General features: G+C 38.6%; 2 protein-coding genes across 3 annotated transcripts in view; one reads left to right on the top strand and one right to left on the bottom strand.

Annotated features, from left to right (window-relative positions):
• Window positions 1–437: 437 nt before the first annotated feature.
• Window positions 438–1,962, bottom strand: LOC125238569 (chorion class high-cysteine HCA protein 12-like). Its single transcript, XM_048145909.1, has 2 exons — window positions 1,843–1,962; window positions 438–772 (listed from the first exon to the last, which is right to left on the bottom strand). The coding sequence occupies exons 1-2, from the start codon at window positions 1,891–1,893 to the stop codon at window positions 509–511; spliced, it is 315 nt and encodes a 104-aa protein (XP_048001866.1). The 5' UTR covers window positions 1,894–1,962; the 3' UTR covers window positions 438–508.
• A 183-nt stretch (window positions 1,963–2,145) lies between these two features.
• The window catches only part of LOC125238566 (chorion class high-cysteine HCB protein 12-like), a 38,248-nt gene continuing 22,942 nt past the window's right edge, over window positions 2,146–17,451 (top strand). Inside the window, exons 1-2 of one of the 2 annotated variants that reach the window (XM_048145906.1) lie at window positions 2,165–2,269; window positions 3,575–4,081. In XM_048145906.1, the coding sequence (XP_048001863.1) occupies window positions 2,222–2,269; window positions 3,575–3,973 (447 nt within the window). In that variant the 5' untranslated portion in view covers window positions 2,165–2,221 and the 3' untranslated portion in view covers window positions 3,974–4,081. Of the gene's footprint in view, window positions 2,270–3,574; window positions 4,082–17,451 lie in introns of those variants that run through there. The other variant, XM_048145905.1, reaches the window with a different exon arrangement.

The raw sequence follows: 17,451 nt of genomic DNA, 5'->3' as shown, positions 1-17,451 counted from the left end.
AATTATGATAGGTATTCAATATATATACAACAATATATAAATGTAATTAAGGATTTATTGTAATTAAGGATTTATTGTATTAACTTTTAATTGATTGAATAAACGTATTAGCAAATTTATATATAAATACTTATATACATAGAAAACATCCAGCATGACTCGGGAACAAATATCTGTGCTCATCACACAAATAAATGCCCTTACCGGGATGCGAACCGGGGACCGCGGCGTAGCAGGCAGGGTCACTACCGACTGCGCCAAACCGGTCGTCCTATCAGGAAAGACCTCGCGATTCTGAGTATGGATCGCGTAAAAAATATACATGTTACAAAAAAACTTTGAAAAAAATGGCCAAAAAATACTATCGATCCTGAAGTAGGTATTAGGTATCCTGTTTTCTGTAGGAATGGTACTCTGCGTAGTAAAAATAACTAAAATTATTATCGAATGCTTTATTCCAAGTCAGGGGTTCAAATGAATGGGATACTAATTGTTGCGAGTAAAGAGTTTAGTTGCATCCGCATCCGCAGCACTGTCCGCAGATGGAGACGGAGCCGCAGGCGGGCGCGCAGCCGCTGAAGCAGACGGAGCCGAGCACGGGCACGCAGCCGTCGACGCAGGTGGTGCCGCACGCTTGGATGGGGCCGTTCACGCCCACCTGCCCGCAGCCCTGCCCACCGTACGAGCCGCAGCCGCCGCCGTAGGAGCCGCTGCTGATGCCGTAAGAACCGGAGCCGGAGCCGCAACAGCCGCGGCTCTGGCTTAACACGGACTGAAATTAAATAGTTTCGGTTGAATTGTATTCTAAGTTATTCGTTTATTCGTAATATCAGACTGTCCCCGTGGTCTCGGAGTAGAGATTATTCGGGGCAGTTACGTTTGCAATTTTAAGCATGCATGCATCAAGTCGTAGAGTATTTATTGTCTTTAGAAAAGATGTGAAATTAAAGTATTAAAATTATTATTGACAAATATTTTTCTTGCTAACGAGTGGTTATCAAATTCTTCATAGAAATAAATTACCTGATGGAATGGAACCGAAGTTACTTCTTCATAATATAAAAGCTAAATATACACGGCTCAGCCGTTTCCCTAATATGCCTAACGATGGCTAACCCATTAATTTTACTAAGCATTACTTTTAGGGTTTACCCTTTAGTGGTAGTGCTTAAACAAAAGGGTAACCCGTTCCTAATTCAACATGTTCACCTGTTCCGTTATCGCGAAAGTCCATTTGAATTTAAACTTTAATACTCACTTATTATATTAGTTTTATGAAGGTACAGTTGAAAAGAAAATATGCGCTTTATATCTTAAAATGAATAATCCTTCAAGGAGAAGTTGCTTCTTCGAAAAGGCATATCTATATTACGAATCAGTCAAAAGCGATTATCAAGCAACGGCTTTGGTAAGCAAGACATTACAAAATACCCCTTTAAAACTGCCGAAGTGGATGCTAGGCCGATCATACTTCTTTTTTTTTGTATGAATAGATAGACGTTTGACCACGATCACACCTGATGGTAAGTGATGATGCGGTCTATGGTGGAGCACGCTTACTTATGAAATACCTATTTACTCTTGCTTTAAAGAGACTTGGATTGTACTCATGCGGAAACACAGACTCAGGCAGGGCATTCCACTCCTTGGCGGTTCGCAAAAGAAATGTTGAACGAAACGCTTAGTGCATATTTTTGGAATACTAACTGTGAAGCGATGTTTCTATTGAGAAACATCGCATATTGGTATTTTAAACATATTCTTGAGGATGAAAAAATATTTAAAGTCAATTTATAAAACAAGCAAATAAATGACAATTTAAAACTAAATTATGATATTTACCTGGATCAGGCAGAGCTGCAGACAGAGGACGAGCACGGTGTAGGGAGACATGGCGCTGTTGCTTAGCTTTCAAACTTACTTGAAACTGTAGGTGCTCATGTAGCTAGTCCAGCTTTTATATGAAAATATTACAAAGGAATGTTAGAAAAAACTGATAAAACGAACACATGGATATAATATCATGTTTTTTTTTCTATTAGAACTACAGGGACAATGGCTCCTGATAATGCTGCACACGTGTTTAATCGAATAATGTATTAATTGTTCCTTTGTTAAAACATAAAATCGAAGGCAAATGAGTGATAAGGAAGCGTTTAAAAACCAGGTTCGTAATTCAAAGAATCATTCTAGTGAAAACTTCCACTAAGAACAAGTCGAAATGGCGTCCAAAGTTGTGGTCATCTTTGCTTTTGCTGTCCTGATTCAGGTAAGTAACTAGATAGTTAATTTTATTTAATATTTCGACATATAATACATATTTTATATTTTTTAATCACACCTAACGTAAAACGTATTGCATAAAGCATTACCCTAAATGATATTAGCTTAATATAATGTTATGGTCACAGTGTTGGCGTTTTTTACTTTCTTAAATTTCTCTGGTGACTTTAGTTGGTAATACAAGTGAAAAGATCAGCCCTCAAGCTTTACCTATTTGCATTAAGAAAGAAACAATTAATAAAATGAGTTTTTCGTTATTAATATTATGTCAAATCGTGATGCCAGGAGCTCCGTGCGCCTCGAACCCGATTGTCTAAGGCTAAAAAGTGCCTCAACTTTATCGGTCCTAAAATATATAATAAAGTGCCCGAGGACATCAAGACCGCTAAAAGTAACAGCTTGTTCGTGTCAAAATTAAAATCCCTCTTAATCTCCGAAGCGTACTATACTTTGCACGATTACTTGGGCAAGTAAAAAAGTAAATAATAGCTGAACCTACTAACCTATTACAACGAATAGACAGAACATTCATACTCGAAATTTAACTTAAAAAAAAAACATGCATGTAAAATACCTACAGACTTTGTGATATGAACAGCAAATTATAAAACTATGGTTAGTACTATTTAATACTAGATTAAGTACCTACTACCTACTATTATTATTTTTACCAATATGAACTATAAATATAATAGAAATGCAAATTGTAATATGATGATGTGACGTGTAAATTATAATTTATGAATAAATGATTGAATTGTATTGAATTGATGCAGTTGAGGCGATAAATCATTTTTTCATTTCTTAATTGCTGAAAATAATCAGCTATTTTACAAGCTGTTATTTAACTTGCAATGTAACCAGCTATGTAGGTATGTACATATGTACGGGTGAAATCCTGTGACTTAATTTTCTAGCAGATATCTCTAAGCGATTGTGCTGAAATTTTGCACACAAAATTATGTAAATGTTGTGACAATGCAATATTATGGTATCATGGAGCTGTACTGATCTGATGATGGAGCAGAAAGGTAGCCATAGGAAATCTGAGATCAAATGTCGTATCCCCATCGAGTAAAAAGTACAATATTTAGAAACGTCTCAGAGAGCAGTAGATAACTGTTGAAAGAAAAGTACAGTCGGCGATGAAAGCTTGTGCCAAAAATGATTTTTTTGCGAAAAAACGTATTACCTATCTAACTCAATATAAGCGTCAACAATCAAATAATATTCTCACCGTTTGATTCTATTAACCGATTTAATAACTTATTTGTGATTCATTTTATTGCAGGCCATCGCCGGTCAGAAGGGTTGCTGCGGGACCGGCCGCTCCGGCAGATACGGCGGCTCTGGCTGTGGCTGCTCATGCGGCGGCTCTGGAAGCTCCGGTAACGTCTACGCTAGCTCCATCAACATCCCCACCAGCGGCGGCGACTTCGTCGTCACCAGCGTCGGCCCCATCTCCCCCTCCGGCATCTACGTCTCCTCCGACCTCAGCCTGGATGGAAACTTGGACGTCTACGGAGAAATGCCCTTCCTGAGCGCCGTGGAGTTCTCTGGCCAGTACGACACCCAAGGTTCTGGCTGCGTGGACTACAGCTGTGGCACCTGCGGGAACGTGGCCATCACCAGCGTGCAGGGCAACTCCGGCTGCGGCTGCGGCTCCAGCTGCGGCTGCGGCTGTCGCTAATACAATACATTACACTCGACCACTTGATAACATTTAGTTATCTTTGGCTCTCCCTACGAACTCGTACATATGTATGAACTGATAAATAAAAGTCCATTATCAGAATAAGCATATTTTTTCTCATTGACCACAAAATGTTACTAACCAAACTAAAATCGGTACTTACTTAATGAGAAATCACAATAGCTTTTCTAAAAAGCACTGAATTCGAAAAGATTAGGTTCACCAATCTCTGGTGTCGGTTCATTATTTTTTTTTTTTTTTCTCTTTATTTTGGCACAAACAGTCATTACAGAAGAGTTACATTGAGTTGTATTACATATGAAAATAGACAAAACAGTGCCGAAATCGTTGTAGAATTATAAATACATACTTTTGTTGCAACGGACCTGAGTTGGTAACTTATCTAACTTAATGTATACGGATATTACGGATAAAGGAAAGAGAGGAAGGACGTCCTAACGCTGACCTTTTTTATCATTTTATGTAGGTATGTCAAGCACTAAGACGTTTACCTCCATGCTGGAAATACATAATGATTAAACTATTTAAACTAAGCTAAGCGTGTTACTGGTACAAATAAAAAATAAAACTAACAGTCGACACCTGTGAACTTATTTTTAACTCTGTTTTTTAAGCCTCGAAGAGTTGTGTTAAAGAGGTCTGTGTCATTAAACTCTTTATTGTAGAGGTACATAGCACGGGGAATAAAACTATTTCTAGTGTAGTTCTTTCGAAGGATGGGTGGTACGAACATATGAAGATTACGGTTGGGGCGAGCGGGAAGTCTGGCTTTAGTGATAAAGTTTAGTTTTGAAAGTAACAAAGGGCAATCAACTTCGTTATTAATAATTTTGAAGAGAAAAGATACATCGAACAGCTTACGTCGGTTTGCAAGACTTGTAATATTAAAGTGTGTCAAAGAGTGGGCATAATGGTTGTTGGGACGATTGAGTCGATAATTCAATATTTTAACAAATTTTCTCTGCACTTTTTCAATACGATCGATGTGGTGTTTATAATAAGGGTTCCAGATTACACATCCGAAGTCCAGGACAGATCTAACAAAAGAGAAATAAAGGATTTTAAGGGTAATAATTTTTTTGAATGGTTTCGTTATTCTATTTATAAATCCTAGATTTCTAAACGCTCTTTTTATTACACTATCAATATGTGATGTAAAGGTCAAACGGTCGTCAATAATAATACCTAGATCACGGATCTGATTGACACGATTTAGGAGATTCCCACAGAGCGTGTAGTTGTGTAGAATAGGAGACTTCTTTCTAGAATATGTTATCACATTACACTTTTCTGGATTAAGAAACAGTTGATTAGTCGAACAATACAAGGATAAAGCATCTAAGTCAGATTGTAATTTGTGACAGTCATCAATGCATTTAATAGTTCTGTATAATTTAGTATCGTCTGCGTACAATAGATGATGACTATACTTAAAGGTGTCTCCTATATCGTTAATATAAAGAGAAAAAAGGACAGGTCCGAGATGGGATCCTTGTGGGACGCCAGATGGAATTTTTAGGTAACTAGAGCAATAACCCTTCATACATACAGCTTGGCTACGATTTCGGATGTATGATTCAATCCACCTTAACAAACTACCATGCACACCGAGCCTGTAAAGCTTCTTGAGCAAGATATCATGGCTGATTTTGTCAAAGGCCTTTGAGAAATCTGTGTAGATAACATCAACTTGACCATTAGCGTCCATGACTTGAAGTAAATAATCAGTAAGAGTTAATAAATGAGTTTCTACACTACGAGACCTTATAAATCCATGCTGATTTTCAATTATGTGATGACGCACGACATATGAAAGTTGGTGAGTAACCATTTTTTCAAGTATTTTGCCAAGGGTACATAACTTAGAAATTGGTCTATATTGGGTTATGTGCTCTTTTTGAGCATTTTTAGGTATAGGTGTGATCAGAGCCTTTTTCCAAATGCTGGGAAAGACACCCGTATTAATAGATAAATAATATATACAGGATATGGGTTTCAGAAGCTCATCAGCACATCGTGAAATTAGCAATGGGTGGATCCCGTCGGGGCCGGCTCCCTTGTTGATGTTAACATTACGTAATTCTTTTAGTATCATATCATCGGTCAAAGTGATGGTATTTATGTCTATTTTAGAAATTTGGAATGACTCGCTAGATTCCTGATTAATACAATTAGGAGTAGGAGTCACAAAAACTGACTGAAAATGTTTATTAAATGTGTCACATATTTCAAAACCATCAGTGAAAGTTTGATCGTTATAAATCATTTTTTGCGGATAACCACCTGTATTCTTTTTTGACTTTACGTATGTCCAAAAATATTTAGGGTTTTCAGTTATTATTGCTTCCGCTTTCATATTATAGGATAAATAACAGTCATGTTCCATCTTTTTAAGTCTTGACCTAAGTTTTGAAAAAATGTGATAGTCTTTTAGGTTACCGTAAGTCTTCCATTTTTTATGATACTTACGTTTTTCGTTACTCAGCTTTATGAGAGGGCGGTTATACCAAGGTGGATACTTATGGCTGTCTATGAGATTTTGCGAAGGTACATACTTATCAATTAATTCATTGAGAATTTTGTAAAAATATGAGACCCTTGTCTCCACGTCATTCATAGAACCAAAATTTGAATCCCAGTCTATAGATTTGAGTCCTAATCGAATATTATCAAAATCAGCTTTAAAAAACATTTTTTTTAAAGACGAATTATTTTTTAAAGGTGCAGGAATACATGTTGGTAGATCGATACAAAGTGCCTTATGATGATCATCTTGTGGCACAAGTGGGTTCAAACAATCCATAACATGACAGTTTTCACTACAAAAAACTAGATCTAATATTCGATTATTAGTATTAAATTCAGCATTGTACTGTGATAATAAGGATAAACTCATGAAATCGCTAGTTAATGAGACTAAGATGTCGTTACATGCAGATAAGTTCATACAAGCAGAGTCCTTGTCATAATACCATTGGGCCCGAGTGACATTAAAGTCGCCCAGTATCAAAAAAATGTCATTAGGATTGGAATGTATAATATCGCTAGTTCTGTCATAGAACGATGACAGTAAGTTCTGATGGCGGGAACCGTGCGGAATGTAAGTACATGCTATGTAAAGATGAGATATTTCTTCAGAAGCGCTAGCGGTATTGGCCGTTAAGCGGTTCAGCGGGCGCGAGCTGGGGTCTCGACTAGGGCTCTGGATACACGTGATTCACGCCGAACCGTAGCTACGTGATCTTAACACCGGCGGTACTAAGATCACGAATTTCACGAACACGGCAAGGTACGTACCTCGTACGCACGTACGTACGTACTTGCCTTAGCGCCCGGATTCACGTGACACGCCGCGGGCCGTGACACGCCGCCGCCCGAACTAAGTTCGTGTGCAGAGTACTTATCGTACGTTTTGTAGATTTAACTCGCCCGGGAGAAAACCAAATCATGACTATTATTGAATTATCACTTAATACCTATACTTAATACTAGACGAAATTTTTTTTACATATGAATTAAACTTATATTTATGTTTTGCTTCGATTTTTATACAATACATATAACTAGCGGCCCTCCCCGGCTACGCACGGGGATTATGATAAAAATTGTTATAATAAGTTATCCGTAAAAGATAGACATATGCCATCGCGGACTTTTTTGTAGACCTATTAGAGAGACACAATTTTCCAATACATTATTTTGATATAGCTCAAACGGTTTCGGCAGCGTTTTCGATTAAAGCTCTCAGCCAGCGGGATTTTGTCCAACTCGATTAGAAAATATCGTCATATTTCAACCAATTCAAACAAAACTTTAACAAATTATATACCTGAACTTTCCTCAAGAATTACTCTATTCATAAGTGAAAACCATATGAAAACCCGTTCAGTTTTTGAGTTTATCACGAACACACAGACAGACGCGGCTCCCCGGGAGTTTATTTTATAAGAGAAGATTAAGTGATTTACGGCGTTATTCTGTTTCCGATTTTATTGAAATTAAAACTAGCAAACTGTCCGATGCCTTACACTATCTATATACCTGTATGGTAAATGTCAACCTGTGTTACGTTACGTCTTAATATTGTTTATTTTTGACATGTGCCGTCAGAATCCTCAAATACTTGACACTAACTTAAAACTGTATGTGGTGACAGTTTAGTATAGTATGGAGTAACTATTGTCCCAGAGCTGTAAGAAGTGTAAGAACCTCTTTTTCACACATGACAGCGTCCACAAAACGTAAAATCCTGTAATAATGGTTAAAAAAATCAAGTACTTAAAATAGTATTTTATACAATCGCGATATAATACAAAGCTTTTCAGTCGAGTACCATGTTTAGGCCACGAAGCTTTGCTGAGTGGCCTAACAGTACGGTACGAGAGTGAAAAACTTAATTATATCACTATTGTATACAATACTTTTTCTACGAGTCATCATCTTCATCATCAATGGACGGAAATATCATCATTCATGCAAGTTTAAATTAATGTTAATAGCGTCGTTCACCGTTGTATCAACATCGAATTACCTAGTAACCAATTGTTTGTAACAACCGTCTCTGATTGGCCGATAACGCCACAAATAAAAAATGTATTTCAGATGCAGAAAAATTTGCCAGGTATCGCAAATTAGTATATAAATTGTATGATGTTCTATTTTTGAAATTATTACAGTTAACTTAAAGTCAACTATAATGAGATTAAGTACATATATTATTATAGTTGAGTCGGAACTGCCATAGAGTATCCAACACTGAAAAGTTAGCACTTATAGTTTAGTCTGTGGTGTCCTAATTGACAGATTACAATCGACGAGTAGAAAAATAATATTTCCCTTACTTTAAACATAATCTAAAACATGTTACATTTTTGCGGATCTTCGTTAGTAAGTATTTTACGATATTAATTTATAACGCAAGATTTACTTATTAAACCATTTATCATTAATTTTTATTTTTAAACTAGTGCTGTGGCAGAGTGTAATTTCGATTCAAATGACATTTCAGTAAGTTGATAGAAATCGTATATTTGTTTAAGCGCCTCCTTGTCCATAGGGCCTAATCGATTCAACCAATTCGAAATTAATCGTTAGATTTGGCAAACGATACGCCTTAGCCACATAGCAACATATGTACTTCAAAACAAATGTGTCAAAAATGTGAACTTACGGATCCGGGACAATAGTTCTGATGAAATTCAGCAACACGACGCTTAGCCATATATTTCTGGTCAAGCATTATTATGTTATTCTTAAGGTTTTCACATTTATTCTTTCATTTATTATGTATGAAAATGAAAACCTACCAAGTGGCTTTAATTAATTAATATTTAAGCTTGCTCTTATGTAAGCATATAACGTAATCTTAAATGTAAACAAGACAAACAGGAGTGTAGGTGAACAAAAGAGCAAGTTTATGATGACTATTATACTCCAGGCAAAAAATATGCACACATGTGCGCGGGGCCACGGCTAAGACAAAAAAAATGACAGCTGCAGTTCTTATCAGTTTCGGTACATTAAATAATACTTTTAGATAGTATATTCCTTTATAGCACTGTATTGTTTGACGAACGAGCTCAGCTATCTTACTGTGGTGGTATTTTGCAAATAATAAGCGCAGTTCCACCACGTGGTAATAAAGACAGTAAAATTTACGAGCAGCCTTTTGTACGTGAAGCTGAGTGAAGTGAGCGATGTGTTATTTTTACATTTTAGGATTTTTATTTAATCTGGATGGGGCAGTTTAGAATTTTAGTTTATTTCAATTAGTCACTTGTAAGATCCCAGTTGATCAACACTTGAAGGCCTTGACATTTTACTTTAGCGGTGAATTTAAAAGTTATTGTCTTGTTGTTTTGTTAATTTTTTGTATTGTTACTGTTAATGTTTGAAACTCTTAACAACGAAGAAAAGTTTGGTGTGGAGATATGCCACCAGAGTCGGAGATTCAACTTTATGTAGTCTCTGCAAGGATCGGACAAACAATGAGTTTCCGTGTCGTCATGGTACTACAGGATCTATCGCGAGGCATTTGACGTCAGTTCATTTGAAATCTGCTGTTACTGTTACGACATCAAACGAGTAAGTCAATTTTTTAAATAGGTGTAATCCATAATAAGTAAATGAAAGCAGCAAAGGTCTAAGTTTAAATACCATGAAAAAATAATTTTAAAGTTATTGCATGTAAATAGTATAACGAAGCTCACTTTATTAAGCAGTGCCTATTTATTATTTTTGAAACAATATATCAGTCATAAAACAGTGTTTACATCTTAATAAAATGATAATCCTGCGCCTTGAACCCTCTTAAAGTAGACTTTTTTTTACTACCATCAATCTTATTACTATATAACGTAATTACACTAATTACCTAATTAAATAGTGGCTATAACAGTTAAGTAAGTTCGCGTAAAATGTATAACATAATTATTAACTAGGTATGTGTTAAAATTACGTTTCCGTGGATGTCATCCTATCGTCACATTCTTAATTTTTATACTAAATTGACAAATTTCTTACTCCTTGCATCAATAATTGAATGGTACCGTGGATACTTATCTTCCTATTAAATCTTATTAATCAGAGGGTAACTAGAGAGTTTTTGTCAACGAACATTGCAGACACATAATAAGCAGATTCAAGGGTATCACGGTGCACGGTTAAGCCCATATTACCACGTTAACGCATGGTATTTTTCAACCACAACCACTCAACAGATAAGCTTAACAAAGGATAAGGTATAGTCATGGTATAGTGCCATTTTAATAAACATAAAAGTAATATTTTAGTGAAAGTATAAGCATTTTTTGAATTTGTACTCGAAGCGTCGGTTGTAGCGTAGAGACAATGCTAACAGTGGTTATTTAATAATAAGTCGAATTTAGAATTATAACTGTTGAAAACCTTTAGATAGAGTAAAAAACTCAAATGACTGGAAGGAAACTTTATCTGAAACGGTTACCAAATCTAGCAGTTACCCTTACAAAAGGTTACCTACCCATATCGTTGGTATTTTTATAACCACTTCTAAATTAAGCCTATCGGAAACCCCGGATCGTTTATTTAGTTATATTTATTTATTACTTACATATTAATATTTGAAAAACCGCAGTATTGAATATAAATTTTAATTCAAAAGTAATTAAGATATAACCTCACGATACCTACATTTTTATTCATAACTTATAGAGACTGCATCCGATCTTATCTTCTCTCATGAAACGCCGCTGGCGGACCGAACGGGCGTGTCACGTGAATTCGTACGTACGTACGGACGGATCTACGAACGTACGTACCCTAATTTCACGTGATTTATTTTCACGTGACGAACGAACCAGAAATCCGTTGCCGTGTATCACGGCAACGTGCGTACGGCTACGTGTTCACGATACACGGTCACGACCGGGAGCCCTAGTCTCGACCGCGCAACGGCACACTTACCCACAGCTCGTCGGCCGGCGGCGGGGCGCACCAGGCCGGCCGCGCGGCCGGGCACAGCCCACGCCGCACCGCCACCAGGACTCCACCGCCCCGCGAGTGCTCGCTGGCAATCGGATCACGATCACACCTATATACCTCGAAGCGGTCATCAAAGTATTCCGAATCAAAAAAGCATTCGTTTAGCCAGGTCTCAGTAATACATATAACGTCGTAATTACTGTTTAATACGTTACATAAAAAATCGTGGGATTTTGTTCGCAAGCCCCTCGCGTTTTGATAGTAAATGGATAAGTTATTGTTACCTATTATTGAGTTTGTAATTAAAATAACAGTCATTCATAATTGTAATTGTATTCATGCCGCCATCCCTCGAAACAAGCACAATATGACAGAGATATAAACACAAGTATTTCCTGTTATAATTCAATAAACACAGACGTTTAAGCTTCATACAGACATGCATCGTAGAGTATTTTAAGTAATTTTCTAAACTAAATAAATTAATAGTTTAAAAAACACTATAAAACACGCTTTTATAAATGCACGTAAAAGCCAAAAATAAATTATGGATCGTTCAAGTTGTCTCTATTTGTGAGCTGAAGTTTAAAAACTATGTGCTTTTAATTATAATATTTGATTGTAAAAGCGTGGGGCGCTGGAACAGGAAAGACTTTTTGTATAACCACAGAATATATAAGTATAACTTGCTGATAAATCAAATTATGCTATGTTACGGGAAGGAGGTTACACAGATTGACGCGCTAACTGGAGTTGCAGCATGACTAGTAGGTTCTACATTAAACAGTCAAATCAATTAAAAGTCAGTGTTCAAAGTAGGTACCAGTTTGTCGAACTCAGACAAAATATGCGCTAGTAGCGAGGAGAGTCGACAGTCACCGACACTTAGAACGCCGCTTTTTCCGGTAATCAAAGTACAAAAGGGGAAAGTGTCTACAGTGACAGGATGCAGAGTTCTTGTTCGTGGACGAGATATCTTTGGTTCTCTTTGGTAACCCTTAGGCGGCATATGTAAACGTTATGTTCTTATGCAACTTCATTCGCCAGGAAGTTCGAATTAGTATTTGTTTACAAGAAAGTCTTTCCTGTTCCAGCGCCCCACGCTTTTACAATCAAATATTATAATTAAAAGCACATAGTTTTTAAACTTCAGCTCACAAATAGAGACAACTTGAACGATCCATAATTTATTTTTGGCTTTTACGTGCATTTATAAAAGCGTGTTTTATAGTGTTTTTTAAACTATTAATTTATTTTATACTTTTTAGTCATTAATAATGAAATAAATACCTTTTAACATTTATACATAAAATTATTTCAAGTAGGCGGATTTTACATGCCATTTGTGGCTTAACGTGTACTTATTGCTAATTGCTACTTAATAATAACTAGCGGCTACCTTCTTATTACGGTATTATCATAAAAATGTTTATACCTAGTAAGTTATCCGTAAAAGATAGACAATATAGACATGTGCCATCGCGGACTTTTTGAAGACATTAGAGAGACATACTTTCGCCATACATTGTTTTGAACCTCTCAGCTAGTGGGATTTTGTTTGACTCGATTAGAAAATATTGTCACATTTCAACTAATTCAAACAAAATTTAAGTATTTCTTTTTTGCCGAGCCCCCCTTTATTTGCACTTAAGGGTCACAGGAAAACCATTACCCAACTTATTTTAAATACAACGTTGATCTTTCTTTTATGCGGGGGGCTTTGCCCCCGAGCCCCCCCTTTGTTTGCTCTGAAAGGTCACAAGAAAACGCTAACCCAACTTATTTTAAATACTACGTTAATCTTTCTTTTATGCGGGGGGCTTCGCCCCCCGAGCCCCCCTTTTCGTTACTCTTAAGGGTAACAAGAAAACCCTAACCCAACTTATTTTAAATACAACGTTTATCTTTCTTTTATGCGGGGGGCTTCGCCCCCGAGCCCCCTTTGTTTGCTCTTAAAGGTCACAAGAAAACACTAACCCAACTTATCTTAAATACTACGTTGATCTTTCTTTCATGCGGGGGCTTCGCCCCCGAGCCCCCTTTGTTTGCTCTTAAAGGTCACAAGAAAACCCTAACCCAACTTATCTTAAATACTACGTTGATCTTTCTTTCATGCGGGGGCTTCGCCCCCGAGCCCCCTTTTGTTTGCTCTTAAAGGTCACAAGAAAACGCTAACCCAACTTATTTTAAATACTACGTTAATCTTTCTTTTATGCGGGGGCTTCGCCCCCGAGCCCCCCCTTTATTTACTCTTAAAGGTCACAAGAAAACGCTAACCCAACTTATCTTAAATACTACGTTGATCTTTCTTTCATGCGGGGGCTTCGCCCTCCGAGCCCCCTTTTCTTTACTCTTAAGGAACACAAGAAAACCCTAAACCAACTTATTTTAAATACAACGTTGATCTTTCTTTCATGCGGGGGCTTCGCCCCCGAGCCCCCCTTTGTTTGCTCTTAAAGGTCACAAGAAAACGCTAACCCAACTTATTTTAAATACTACGTTAATCTTTCTTTTATGCGGGGGCTTCGCCCCGAGCCCCCCTTTGTTTACTCTTAAAGGTCACAAGAAAACACTAACCCAACTTATCTTAAATACTACGTTGATCTTTCTTTCATGCGGGGGCTTCGCCCCCGAGCCCCCTTTGTTTGCTCGTAAAGGTCACAAGAAAACCCTAACCCAACTTATCTTAAATACTACGTTGATCTTTCTTTCATGCGGGGGGCTTCGCCCCCCGAGCCCCCCTTTGTTTGCTCTTAAATGTCACAAGAAAACGCTAACCCAACTTATTCTAAATACAACGTTGATCTTTCTTTCATGCGGGGGCTTCGCCCCCGAGCCCCCCTTTGTTTGCTCTTAAAGGTCACAAGAAAACGCTAACCCAACTTATCTTAACTACTACGTTGATCTTTCTTTCATGCGGGGGCTTCGCCCCCGAGCCCCCTTTGTTTGCTCTTAAAGGTCACAAGAAAACGCTAACCCAACTTATTATAAATACTACGTTGATCTTTCTTTCATGCGGGGGCTTCGCCCCCGAGCCCCTTTGTTTGCTCTTAAAGGTCACAAGAAAACGCTAACCCAACTTATTTTAAATACTACGTTAATCTTTCTTTTATGCGGGGGCTTCGCCCCCGAGCCCCCCCCTTTATTTACTCTTAAAGGTCACAAGAAAACGCTAACCCAACTTATCTTAAATACTACGTTGATCTTTCTTTCATGCGGGGGCTTCGCCCTCCGAGCCCCCTTTTCTTTACTCTTAAGGAACACAAGAAAACCCTAAACCAACTTATTTTAAATACAAAGTTGATCTTTCTTTCATGCGGGGGCTTCGCCCCGAGCCCCCTTTGTTTGCTCTTAAAGGTCACAAGAAAACGCTAACCCAACTTATTTTAAATACTACGTTAATCTTTCTTTTATGCGGGGGGCTTCGCCCCCCGAGCCCCCCCTTTGTTTACTCTTAAAGGTCACAAGAAAACGCTAACCCAACTTATCTTAAATACTACGTTGATCTTTCTTTCATGCGGGGGCTTCGCCCTCCGAGCCCCCTTTTCTTTACTCTTAAGGAACACAAGAAAACCCTAAACCAACTTATTTTAAATACAACGTTGATCTTTCTTTCATGCGGGGGCTTCGCCCCCGAGCCCCCTTTGTTTGCTCTTAAATGTCACAAGAAAACGCTAACCCAACTTATCTTAAATACTACGTTGATCTTTCTTTCATGCGGGGGCTTCGCCCCCGAGCCCCCTTTTTGTTTGCTCTTAAGAATCACAAGAAAACCCTAAACCAACTTGTTTTAAATACAACGTTGATCTTTCTTTCATGCGGGGGCTTCGCCCCCGAGCCCCCTTTGTTTGCTCTTAAATGTCACAAGAAAACGCTAACCCAACTTATCTTAAATAATACGTTGATCTTTCTTTCATGCGGGGGCTTCGCCCCCGAGCCCCCTTTGTTTGCTCTTAAAGGTCACAAGAAAACGCTAACCCACCTTATTCTAAATACAACGTTGATCTTTCTTTCATGCGAGGGCTTCGCCCCCGAGCCCCCTTTGTTTGCTCTTAAAGGTCACAAGAAAACGCTAACCCAACTTATCTTAAATACTACGTTGATCTTTCTTTCATGCGGGGGCTTCGCCCTCCGAGCCCCCTTTTCTTTACTCTTAAGGAACACAAGAAAACCCTAAACCAACTTATTTTAAATACAACGTTGATCTTTCTTTCATGCGGGGGCTTCGCCCCCGAGCCCCTTTGTTTGCTCTTAAAGGTCACAAGAAAACGCTAACCCAACTTATTTTAAATACTACGTTAATCTTTCTTTTATGCGGGGGCTTCGCCCCCGAGCCCCTTTGTTTACTCTTAAAGGTCACAAGAAAACACTAACCCAACTTATCTTAAATACTACGTTGATCTTTCTTTCATGCGGGGGCTTCGCCCCCGAGCCCCCTTTGTTTGCTCGTAAAGGTCACAAGAAAACCCTAACCCAACTTATCTTAAATACTACGTTGATCTTTCTTTCATGCGGGGGCTTCGCCCCCGAGCCCCCCTTTGTTTGCTCTTAAATGTCACAAGAAAACGCTAACCCAACTTATTCTAAATACAACGTTGATCTTTCTTTCATGCGGGGGGCTTCGCCCCCCGAGCCCCCCTTTGTTTGCTCTTAAAGGTCACAAGAAAACGCTAACCCAACTTATCTTAACTACTACGTTGATCTTTCTTTCATGCGGGGGCTTCGCCCCCGAGCCCCCTTTGTTTGCTCTTAAAGGTCACAAGAAAACGCTAACCCAACTTATTATAAATACTACGTTGATCTTTCTTTCATGCGGGGGGCTTCGCCCCCCGAGCCCCCCTTTGTTTGCTCTTAAAGGTCACAAGAAAACGCTAACCCAACTTATTTTAAATACTACGTTAATCTTTCTTTTATGCGGGGGGCTTCGCCCCCGAGCCCCCCCCTTTATTTACTCTTAAAGGTCACAAGAAAACGCTAACCCAACTTATCTTAAATACTACGTTGATCTTTCTTTCATGCGGGGGCTTCGCCCTCCGAGCCCCCTTTTCTTTACTCTTAAGGAACACAAGAAAACCCTAAACCAACTTATTTTAAATACAAAGTTGATCTTTCTTTCATGCGGGGGCTTCGCCCCCGAGCCCCCTTTGTTTGCTCTTAAAGGTCACAAGAAAACGCTAACCCAACTTATTTTAAATACTACGTTAATCTTTCTTTTATGCGGGGGCTTCGCCCCCGAGCCCCTTTGTTTACTCTTAAAGGTCACAAGAAAACGCTAACCCAACTTATCTTAAATACTACGTTGATCTTTCTTTCATGCGGGGGGCTTCGCCCTCCGAGCCCCCCTTTTCTTTACTCTTAAGGAACACAAGAAAACCCTAAACCAACTTATTTTAAATACAACGTTGATCTTTCTTTCATGCGGGGGCTTCGCCCCCGAGCCCCCTTTGTTTGCTCTTAAATGTCACAAGAAAACGCTAACCCAACTTATCTTAAATACTACGTTGATCTTTCTTTCATGCGGGGGGCTTCGCCCCCCGAGCCCCCCTTTGTTTGCTCTTAAGGATCACAAGAAAACCCTAAACCAACTTGTTTTAAATACAACGTTGATCTTTCTTTCATGCGGGGGGCTTCGCCCCCCGAGCCCCCCTTTGTTTGCTCTTAAATGTCACAAGAAAACGCTAACCCAACTTATCTTAAATAATACGTTGATCTTTCTTTCATGCGGGGGCTTCGCCCCCGAGCCCCCTTTGTTTGCTCTTAAAGGTCACAAGAAAACGCTAACCCACCTTATTCTAAATACAACGTTGATCTTTCTTTCATGCGAGGGGCTTCGCCCCCGAGCCCCCTTTGTTTGCTCTTAAAGGTCACAAGAAAACGCTAACCCAACTTATCTTAAATACTACGTTGATCTTTCTTTCATGCGGGGGCTTCGCCCCCGAGCCCCCTTTGTTTGCTCTTAAAGGTCACAAGAAAACGCTAACCCAACTTATTCT

Source organism: Leguminivora glycinivorella, chromosome 24, assembly GCF_023078275.1.
Source record: "Leguminivora glycinivorella isolate SPB_JAAS2020 chromosome 24, LegGlyc_1.1, whole genome shotgun sequence".
Taxonomy (NCBI): Eukaryota; Metazoa; Arthropoda; class Insecta; order Lepidoptera; family Tortricidae; genus Leguminivora; species Leguminivora glycinivorella.
This window is presented reverse-complemented; position numbering and strand designations above follow the sequence as displayed.

Excerpts from the sequence above, each read along its gene's own strand:
- LOC125238569 (XM_048145909.1), bottom strand. The coding sequence starts at position 1,893 with ATGTCTCCCTACACCGTGCTCGTCCTCTGTCTGCAGCTCTGCCTGATC. Across the intron at positions 773-1,842 it reads TGCAGCTCTGCCTGATCCAG|TCCGTGTTAAGCCAGAGCCG; the intron begins GTAAATATCATA and ends ATTTAATTTCAG.